The sequence below is a fragment of the Erythrolamprus reginae genome, chromosome 10 (genome assembly GCF_031021105.1).
Source record: "Erythrolamprus reginae isolate rEryReg1 chromosome 10, rEryReg1.hap1, whole genome shotgun sequence".
Taxonomy (NCBI): Eukaryota; Metazoa; Chordata; class Lepidosauria; order Squamata; family Dipsadidae; genus Erythrolamprus; species Erythrolamprus reginae.
In genome coordinates, this window is record NC_091959.1 from 31,956,397 (window position 1) to 31,967,610 (window position 11,214).

Genomic DNA, 11,214 nt, shown 5'->3' on the forward strand with positions numbered 1-11,214 from the left:
TGCCAAACTTCCGGGTTCGGCATTTGGGAGGCTGCCGAGAAGCCCCGCCACCCAGCTGTCGCATTTTGAAACAGCCAGGGGGCTTCTCGGTGTTCTCCCGAACGCCGAACCCAGAAGTTCGGCAAAAGTTCGGGTTCGGGATGATGCCAAGAAGCCCTGCCACCTGGCTGTCAGCTTTGCAAAAGAGCCGTGGAGCTGTCGGCCGGTCGGGAGGCTCAAACGGAGGTGGGGAATCCCAATAGGGAATTCCATGGGCGGAGCTTTGACATCACGAAGACGTCCTTCCTGGAGTCCACGTTTCGGCTGGCTAGGAAGGACGTCTCCATGATGTCAAAGCTCCACCTGAAATAAGCGCTTGGCCTTACTGCCATGCACTCAAAAGCCCGATTGGGCTTATTATCAGGGGATGTCTTATTGGGGGGAAACGGGGTATGAGCCGGGGTGGCGCAGCAGGTAGAGTGCTGTACTGCAGGCCACTGAAGCTGACTTGTAGATCTGAAGGTCAGCGGTTCAAATCTCATCACTGGCTCAAGGTTGACTCAGCCTTCCATCCTTCCGAGGTGAGTAAAATGAGGACCCGGATTGTTGGGGCAATAGGCTGGCTCTATTAAAAAAGTGCTATTGATAACATGTTGTAAGCCGTCCCGAGTCTAAGGAGAAGGGCGGCATAAAAATTGAATAAATAAATAAATAACTATCGCTCAGTGCCAAGAGTAGTACAGGGCACCCCAATTCTACTCCTCTCCCCCTCTCAAGTGGGCCAGTTTAGCACAGGTAGTTCTCGACTTACTACAATTGAGCCCGACATTTGTTGTTAAACAAGGCAGCCGTTAAGTGAGTTTTCTTACCACCGTTGTTAAATGAACCACTGCAGTTATTAAGTTGGTAAGTGAATTCGAGCTTCCCCATCGACTTTGCTTTGTCAGGAGGTCACAAAATGGGACCAGGTGAATGCTGGGCAACGGTCATAAATGTGAGCCAGTTGCCAAGAGTCTAAATTTTAATCATGTGACCCTGGGAAGGATGCAATGGTTGTAAGTGTGAAAAAGGGGTTGTTTTTTTTAAAAAATTGCTGTTGTAACTTCAAATGGTCACTACATTAATTGTTATAAGTTGAGTCGTGTATCTCAGGTTTTAACCAAATCCACATTTATTTTTCCAGGTCTCTGAACATCAGAATTAACTAATTAGTTTGCACTAGCATCGTTGTTTGCTTTGAAGAAGAGAAGCAAGCCAAAAATAAATAAAAAGCTGCTTGGAAACTGAACACAAGGATGCTAGCTCATTTATTTTCCAGCCTCTGTTTCACAAAACCCATGATCACACTTGCAAACTCCAGCAGAAACCGAGCACAAATGTGAAAAGGAGGCCAACAGATGCTTTCGCACATCTTTTTATTTTTAAGGTAACACAATATCTTTTTCAGTTTGCAAGAAAAGCAGCAAACTTCCCTATCTATATGTGACATTCTGCATTTATTTTGAACATTGAGAATCAACAGAAAACAATTGTCCAATTATTCTTTCAGGGATAAACAGAAGCCCCAAACACACAACATTGCAAGGTGTTATTTCTAATGGATCAAATTTGTGGTGTATTGTGCACTCATTGTTAGAATAGAATAGAATAGAACCGAATACAATTCAGAATGCAAAATAGAATGTAGAATATAGAAAATAGACAATAAAATAGAATTTTGAATAGGAATAGGAAAATAGAATAGAATAGAATGCAGCATAGAATAGAATGCAGCATAGAATAGAATAGAATAGAATAGAGTTTTTTACTGGCCAAGTATTATTGAACAAAAAAATTGTCTTTGGTGCATACACTCTCGGTGTACATAAAAGAAAAGATACAGTACATTCATCAAAAATCATGAGGTACAACACTTAATGATTGTCATAAGTTACAAGTTACAGTCATACAGTCAGAAGTGGGAGAAGATGGGTGATAGGAATGATGAGAAAAAACTAGTAGTAATAGTAGTGCAGACTTAGTAGACAGTTTGACAGTGTGGAGGGAATTATTTTTTTAGCAGAGTGACAGACAGCGTTCGGGAGAAAACTGTTCTTGTGTCTAGTTGTCTTGGTGTGCAATGCTTTGTAGCGACATTTTGCATGTAGGAGTTGAAACAGTTTATGTCCAGTATGCGAGGGGTCAATAAATATTTTCATGGCCCTCTTTTTGAGTCGTGCACTTTAGGGCAAAAATGGGGCAAAACGGCCAGAAGACCAAACTACAAGACCTGTATAGCACCTCTTCCCATGGGAGGTGTCCTCAACTTAAGACCACAACCTTTATACAGTGGTACCTCTACCTAAGAATGCCTCTACTTAAGAACACTTCTAGATAAGAGCCGGGTGTTCAAGATTTTTTGGCCTCTTTTCAAGAACCATTTTCCACTTACAAACCCGAGCCTCCGAAACTGTAACCGGAAAAGACAGGGAGAAACCTCCATGGGGCCTCTCTAGGAATCTCCTGGGAGGAAGCAGGGCCGGAAAAGGTGGGGAGAAGCCTCCGTGGGGCCTCTCTAGGAATCTCCTGGGAGGAAACAGGGCCGGAAAAGGCGGGGAGAAGCCTCTGTGGGGCCTCTCTAGGAATCTCCTGGGAGAAAACAGGGTCGGAAAAGGTGGGGAGAAGCCTCCGTGGGGCCTCTTTAGAGAGTTTTGATCATGCAACCACAGAGATGCTGCTACGGTCATAAATGTGGAAAAAGTGTCATAAATCAGTTTTTTTCAATGCCGTCGTAACTTTGAACGGTCACTAAACGAACTGTTGCAAGTCAAGCACTACCTGTAGTTCAGAATCTTTAGGTAGCTGTCCTATTTTTGCTCAATGCAAAAATCAAGAGCCTAAAATTCTGCCCCCAATCCAAGAAACGAGAAATCTTATTAAATGGGTTTTTTAACAGCATTCTGGCTTCCGTTCCCAAAACGCATCAGGCCTCACTCGGCACATGGAATCACACAACCTGCCCTCTTTGGGAAATCAAAACACTCAAGACAGCATTCACACAAGGCTTTTCCCCCTCCTCTTTTCTACAGATTTCAGCCTGCAGAGAGAGAGAGAGATGGTGAAGGCAAACGGAAGAGAAACAGGCAGCTGATCTCAGCTACATCGAACTGCAGCAGAAAGACACTTCCAAGCCCAATGCAAAATGCTGAATTGTACAAGCCTGGAGAGCTAGAGGCCCTGTTTCTTGGAATAATTAATAAAAAAACAGATTTTTTTTCTGGAAGATGATACAGTTCCACCTGAGTCAGCGCTAAAATACACATGATGGTTTATTTATTTTATTTATTTATTTGATTTATACGCCATCCAATCCCGCTCACAATACTAAAACTATACAGCAAAATGTCAAATTCAAGCATTAATAATGGTAAAGATTCCTCAATATAAACCCCTTAATAAAAACTAAAAACCCATAATAATTAATAACAATCAAACTAAAAAACCCTTATTAGTAACAATAAAAAAAAACCTGAAATCAATCAATACTTTCATACCATCATGCATACCAGTCAGATGATGTTTGGCTGGAGATAAATAAGCAGTTAATTCTCACAACCCCCCAGGCCTGTTGGCAGAGCCAGGTCTTCAAGTCTTTTCTGAAGGCCAGTAGGGTAAGGGGCAATACAGACCTCAGGGGGGGTAGTTGGTTCCAAAGAGCCAGGGCCGCTACAGAGAAGGCCCACCCCCGTGGGCCCGCCAACCGACATTGCTTAGTCAATGGGACCCAGAGAAGGCCGCCCCTGTGGGATCTAATCAGTCTCTTGGATGTGCGTGGCAGGAGACGGTCCCATAAATATTTAGTGTCAGTACTACGTACTGCACTGGTTGCGTTTATCAACATATGAACTAACCAGCAATGTATGTTTGGAGGAAATAGTATAATATTACTAGGCTGCAATTAGCCATATAACAGAGACAGATGTGTTGCTCTCTATTGGGTTGTTTTGTATTATACTATATTTGTTGGTTGTTGATGGCTATTGCGGTTATTGTGTGCTAAAGTATTGCTGTGTGCTAAGATATAGCTGTGTGCTTAATATTCTGTGTGCTAAGATATTGCTGTGTGCTAACAATATACAGTGGTACCTCTACTTAAGAACTTAATTTGTTCCATGAGCAGGTTCTTAAGTAGAAAAGTTTGTAAGCAGAAGCAATTTTTCCCATAGGAATCAATGTAAAAGCAAATAATGTGTGCAAACCCATTAGAAAAGAAATAAAAGCTCGGAATTTAGGTGGGAGGAAGAAGAAGAGGAGGAGGAGGAGAGTCGCTGCCGAAGGAAGAAGGTGAGAGGATGGGAATCAAAAAAATTGAAAACTTTAAGGCTTAAAAAAAAAAAGAGAGGCGGCGAGAAGGAGCACGTGCCTCCCATACACCCGGGGCGAGGCTGCCTCTCATACACTGTGCCAGAGAGAGAAACTAGGGGGAATGGCAGGAAACTGGCCAGGCCTTCATGCTACTCTCAAATTTCCTGGGAAATTTTTCCAGGCTCAGGTTTTTAAGTAGAAAAGTTCTTAAGAACAGGCAAAAAAAGGCGCCTCTCGGCATCTGGCATGTTATAAAGTCTTACGGGATCTCTTCCTCTCTCTGCTGGCAAGCACCCTAGAAGACCCTCGCTTGCGGGTAAACCTAGCCAGCTTGCAAAATCATGTCAGGATGTGGCCAGGTTCCCGTTCCCTGGTCGCTGGCGGGATTGACGGCAGCAAGGATCTGATCTCGCATCAGCCGGGCCAAAGACCGTCGGGGGAAAGAAAAATCGCATGGATGCGATGCAGAATACGTGGGCATGTATAACGTGCCCGGCGGGTTTCATTCAAACTTCTGTTCAACATTTATTTATTTATTTGTTTATTTTTACTTTATTTATATACTGCTAGCTCCAAACTGAGTGGCTAACAATAGGAATAAATACAACAACAATAAAAATTGTTAAAATATAATATTAATAATAATAAATAAATAAATAATAAACAATTAATAAATAATAAAAACCATTGGAATTGACAAAATCTCCATCTGTCAATTACAAAAGGCCACTTTACTGGGATTGACACACATAATTCGCCGCTACATCACGCAGTCCTAGGTACTTGGGAAGCGCCTGACTGGTGATATGAAGTCCAGCATAGTGATCTCCTTTGCTGTGTTCTATTGACATAATAATAATAATAATAATAATAATAATAATAATAATAATAACAACAACAACAACAACAACAACAACAACAGAGTTGGAAGGGACTTTGGAGGTCTTCTAGTCCAACCCCCTGCTTAGGCAGGAAACCCTACAGTACTTCAGACAGATGGTTATCCAACATCTGCTTAAAAACTTCCAGTGTTGGGGCATTCACAACTTCTGGAGGCAAGCTGTTCCACTGATCAACCATTCTGACAGTCAGGAAATTTCTCCTTAGTTCTAAGTTACTTCTCTCCTTGTTTAGTTTCCACCCATTGCTTCTTGTTCTGCCCTCAGGTGCTTTGGAGAATAGCCTGGCTCCCTCTTCTTTGTGACAACCCCTGAGATACTGGAAGGCTGCTATCATGTCTCCCTTGGGCCTTCTTTTCATTAAACTAGCCATGCCCAGTTCCTGCAACCGTTCTTTATATGTTTTAGCCTCTAGTCTCCTAATCGTCTTTGTTGATCTTCTCATAATAAAAGTCAACAATACTGTACAATAAAACAGTATTAACATAAACAAAAAACCCTTACATACTTGCACTCAACCTAATTCCAGGCCTGCCAGAAAAACCAGGTCACAACGGCTTTCTGGAAGACCAGTAAGGAAGAGATAATGTGAATCTCTGGAGGTAGTTGATTCCAAAGGGTTGGAGCCGCCACAGAGAAGGCTCTTCCCTGAGGTCCCACCAACTGACATTGTTTAGCGGACGGGACCTGGAGAAGGCCGACTCTGTGGGCCCTTACTGGCCACAGGTGTAAAGTCAGAGGCATTCCCGTAAATAGTCTGGCCCTGAGCCATTTAGGGCTTTGAAGGTAATAACTAACATCTTGAATTGCGTCCGGAGACCGATTGGTAACCAATGCAGCTCACGTAAAGTTGGAGTAACATGGGTGTACCTTGGTACACCCATAATTGCACATGTCTCAGCTGAAGTCTCTGAACGCTCTTCAAGGGTAGCCCCATGTAGAGCGCATTGCAATAGTCAAGACATGCTAGATGAGGGAAGGGAACCGGAGGTTGGGGAGAGAAAGGGTTGGGGGGAGACGACTTAGACCAGCCCCAACTTTTGAGTCAGTGAAGATGCCACATCCCCTCCCCAAAAGGGTTCATGCACAAACCAGGCCACCCACAAGGGGGCCAAGCAGCACCATTTAAGCCCCACTGAATTATCCCATCTCCAAGGTAGACTCCTTCCCCTTCTGGAGGTTCTGCTTATCATAGCTCTTCAGCCTCTGCTGCTCCAAGGTAGCCTATTTCCCCGTCTGGATGCTCCACTTATCATATCCCATCGTCTTCTGCTGCTCTAAGGTAGACTGTTTCCCTCTCTGGAAGCTCCACTTATCATCAAGGTTCATCACTTCCTCGGCTTCCAAAACACATTAAAATAGGATTAAAGCCATCATCCTTTCAGGGCAAATCCAGCTTTCCTTCGGCCGGCTCCCCAAGCAGAGGCAGCTCCCCCCCCCATCCAATACCGCCCCCCCCAAAAAAAAATCCCAGAGAGAAAAAGCAAGGTGAGGATGGCGGCTTCCCATCTGCGGAGGGCGCCCGGTTGCCGACCCAGCCTGCGCCCATCTCTACCCATGAAAGTGCTGCGCAGCCGACCTTGCAGGGCCGTCGTAGAGGCGGGGGGGGGATCGCAAGAGGAGGAGTGGCTCGGCCTCCCGGGAGGGCAACGGGGCTGCAACAGGGAAAAGGCATTCAATGGATGGAGCGTGCCTGCCTCGCCCGGCTTCACTCACCCAGGCGGATGCCGTAAGCCGCCGTCACCGCCGCCCTGAAGCGGTCCATGCTGGTGTTGCGCTTGGAGTCCGGCTCCCACATGCGCTGCGCCTCCATGATCTCCAGCTCCCCGGACATCTTTCAAGCTCCCCGGACAGCCCCGGCTGCCGCCTTCGACGCGTCGCCCGCCCGTCGCCCGTCGGGGCTGCTTCAAGCGCGACAGCCTCGCCGCTCCGATCAGGACTGCGGAGCTCCGCCTCCTGCCGGCGCCTTTTATAGGACGCATCACCTCTGCCGGCGCTGACGGTGAACTTCCGCCAGAGGCGGAGCAAAAATAAATAAATAACACCCCCACCCCCACCCCGAAAAAGTGCACGGAGCGAAAGAAAGAGGCCGGCTCTTGCACCGGGGGGGGGGGCGGGGAGGCCTGCAAACAAGATGAGATGAAATGAAAATCATAAAACCTGCCAGGTACAAATTGACACGCTGTAGCCTCCCCCCCTCCCGACATGGTTTCGTGAATTCTTTCTGATTTGCCTCTAATTGCAGGCCTTTTTTTTCCCAACGACACCTCTGCGAGGTAGGCGGGGTGGAGGAATAGAGAACAGAATGAAATACTGTACAACAGATAGAGAAGAATATAGAATAGAATATAGAGCGTAGAATATAGAATGGAATAGAATAGAAAATATAAAGAGAATAGAATAGAATATAGAATAAAATAGACAATGGAGTAGAATTTGGAATAGGAGTATAGAATAGTATGTATATGGAATGGCATGGAATAGAATAGAATAGAATAGAGGCAGGGAAGAGAAGAGAATAGAGGCAGGGAAGGGAAGAGAATGCAGGTAGGGAAAGGAAGAGAGAAGAGAATAGAAGAGAATAGAGAATAGAATATAGAATATAGAATATAGAAATAAAATAGACAATAGAATAGAATTTAGAATAGGAATATAGAATAGAATAGAGAATGGAATAGAGAATAGAGTAGAATATAGAATAGACAACGGAGTAGAATTTAGAATAGGAATATAGAATAGAATATTTATTTATTTATTTATTTATTTAGATTTCTATGCCACCTTTCTCAAATGACTCAGAATAGAATAGAATATAGAACAGAACAGAATTCTTTATTGGCCAAGTGTGATTGGACACACAAGGAATTTGTCTTTGGTGCAGACGCTCTCAGTGTACATAAAAAGACAATACACGTTCATTAAGAATCATAAGGTACAACATTTAATGATTGTCATAGGGTACAAATGGAAAGGAAGGGAAGAGAGGAAAGGAGAATAGAACAGAGAATAGATCAGGTCACGCAGGAAGCTTCCAGGACACCAAATTACTCTGAAATTTAAAAAGCAGCTACTCCTCCACATAAAATCATTTATTTAGTGACCGTTCAAAGTTACAGTGTGACTGGTGATGACCGTCTTTTACACTTAACAACGGTTTTCAGCGTCCCACGTGATCAACATTTAGACGCGTGGCGACTGGTTCATATTTCCAATTAGGATCATGCGATCCACTTTTCTGACATTTCGACAAGCCAAGTCGGTGGGGGTTCGTTTAAGAAACCGTGCTACTAATTACCGTAATCACCGCAGTGACTCACTTAACAGTGACAAGAAAGGTCGTAAAACGAGGCAAAACTCACTTAACAAATGTTTCACTTACCAATAGAAATTTTGGGCTCAATTGCTTTCACAACCCGAGGACTACCTGTATGTATTTATGTATAACAGGTAACAGTAACAGAGTTGGAAGGGACCTTTGGAGGTCATCTAGTCCAACTCCCTGCTCACGCAGGAGACCTATAGTAGGGATTTGAACCGCAGAACTGCCAAACCTTTTGATCATGCATTTATTTGTTGTACTTATACGCCACCCAAGTTCCAAAGGACTCTGTACTGTATATATTGTATATAAAGCAAAAGCAACACATTCAAAGCCAGATTCTTTCTATGCAAAAAAAAATAATCCTTAATTACTAACCACCCCCATAACTCTGTCTGTAATTATCACTAGATAATTATGTTTACTTATTAATACGTTCGCCATAATGAAATATTCAAAGTGGGGAAAAAACTTAGATTTGAAAATAAAATACATATTTTTTTCCTTATTTTTTTCTTCCTCTATTTGTTCAGATCTACACCTGCAAGTTGCCTTGTAGCGAGAAAAGCCGTCAACAAATGCCATCCATAAATGAATACGTTAAAATCTGCCGTTAAAAAATCTAACAATGAAAATTGGAGACAAAGAAGACTCGGAGTAGACTGAAAATAAAAATAAATAAATAATATACAATTAATGGAAAATAATGGGAATTATGATTGAAAAAACCTGGCTGACAAAAAGGGGAAAGGAGGCAGCATTAGATAATTATGTAACATATATTTAAAGAATGGCTAGAGGAAAGAAAGAAAAGAAATTACATAGAAAGATAATCCAAGAAATTAATAAATAAAATTCAAAGATAAATATGCAAATATGTAAAAATGCAAAGCATTATGTTAACCAAAAATAAGGTAAAAATGGAAAATTCTCCGATTGAAATTCTGATTGAGCAGGGAATTTAAATTTCCCAAATTTATTTTTTAGGGGTTTTTTTTCCATGTTTTATTTGTCATTGTTATGTTTGTGTATATATAATTAATAAAAAATAAAGGAAACTTAAGACTTAAGAATATGAATATTTGATCTGAAAATCAAAACAAATTATGTAACTCATAGGGGGTTTTTTAGCTGTTGAAGTAACACTTTATTTTTTTATATGTATAAGATTTTTATTTATATAAACTTGATTGTTAGACAGATGAAGTAATTATTGATGAAATAAAAATAGGATGTAGGATGTTTAATTTTTTATTTTTAATATATAACAGATTTTTTTTTAGCCTGGCTTTTAAGACAGATAGATGAAATGAAAATAGGTTTTGGGATGTTTATTAATTTTTTTAAAAAGAGATTGTATAGCATATTGATAGGTGTTGAGGGAATATGTGTTTTCATGCATGGAGAAAAATCAAGATGGAGAAAAATAAAAAAATTATACCTAATTTTTTAAAAAATTATACCTGAAAAATCAGATGTATTTTAAAAAGAAAAAAGCATTGCACTCCAATAGACCCAAATTCTGTGCAAAATACCCCACCCTGGATTGCATTTTTTTAAAAAATAAAAAATAAATCAAGTTTTGAAGTCCGTTTTACTTATTGCATGCATGCAATATAATGTGATGTACAGAAAAATAAATAAATGTGTAGAAATCCAGCTAAGGGTCAAAAAAACCCTTATTGGGGTTCAAACCCGTGAGAGCTGGCACCTTCGGAGGCAGAGGGCGGAAGGATCTGTGGCATCAGCACACCACAACCAGATGCAGGCCCCGCATTGGTGGATCTGAGTCTGGCCCCACATCAGCCCAGAGTCTCCAGCATGGACCACCCAGCGAGCGACGGGAGGGTTGGAGCAGGCCGTGGCCCTCCTCGACCAATCAGAAGGAGAGGTTTTGGCTGGCACTTGCTCTGCGAAAGCCAATGGGGGCCAGAGCTTGGGGAGAGGCGTGCCCAATCAGAGTGCAGCTTTCCATGGTATGGGGAAAGGATCAAGGAAAGCCCATTGATTGGATTGGATTTGCACACTCAGCAGTGGGGGAAGAGGAGGATTTGGGGAGCTAATTTATTTTGATTTGCACTCCCCAGCCACAGAGAAAAGGAAGATTGGGGAAACTGTGAATGACTTTGATTTGCACACCCAGCTATAGGGAAGAGGAGGATTTGGGAAACTGAATGATTTTGATTTGCACACTCAGCAGTGGGGGGGAAGGAAGGATTTGGGGAGATAATTTATTTTGATTTGCACACCCAGTCACAGGAGGATTGGGGAAACTGTGAATGGTCTTGAGTTGCACACTCAGCAGTGGGGAAGAGGAAAAAGAGAAAAACATAAGAGATTTTCACTATTTAACTGCACAATTAATAAGAAAAGGAATTTCCTTCTGATAGTTGATACCTGAGGGACTGTTAATATTGTGGAAAGACCAAAAGATAAGGATAGATACAATAGAAAAAGCAGATCAGTTTGTAGAATGCTACCTAGAGGAAGGCGAAAGCAGCGTGGAATTGCAATCAGGGAGAAAAAGAAAAGAGTAAGAAGAGAAAGAAAAGAAAATAGAATAGAATAGAATTCTTTATTGGCCAAGTGTGATTGGACACACAAGGGATTTGTCTTTGGTGCAGATGCTCCAACTGTGCATAAAAGATAAGAGACATTTGTCAAAAATCATGA

At 42.2% G+C, this 11,214-nt stretch overlaps 1 protein-coding gene across 1 annotated transcript in view; it reads right to left on the minus strand.

Annotated features, from left to right (window-relative positions):
* Positions 1-7,165, minus strand: part of AACS (acetoacetyl-CoA synthetase) — a 63,858-nt gene extending 56,693 nt beyond the window's left edge. Inside the window, exon 1 of the mRNA XM_070762092.1 lies at positions 6,939-7,165. Within this exon, the coding sequence (XP_070618193.1) occupies positions 6,939-7,056 (118 nt within the window). The 5' untranslated portion in view covers positions 7,057-7,165. The remainder of the gene's footprint in view (positions 1-6,938) is intronic.
* Between the last annotated feature and the right edge of the window lie 4,049 nt (positions 7,166-11,214).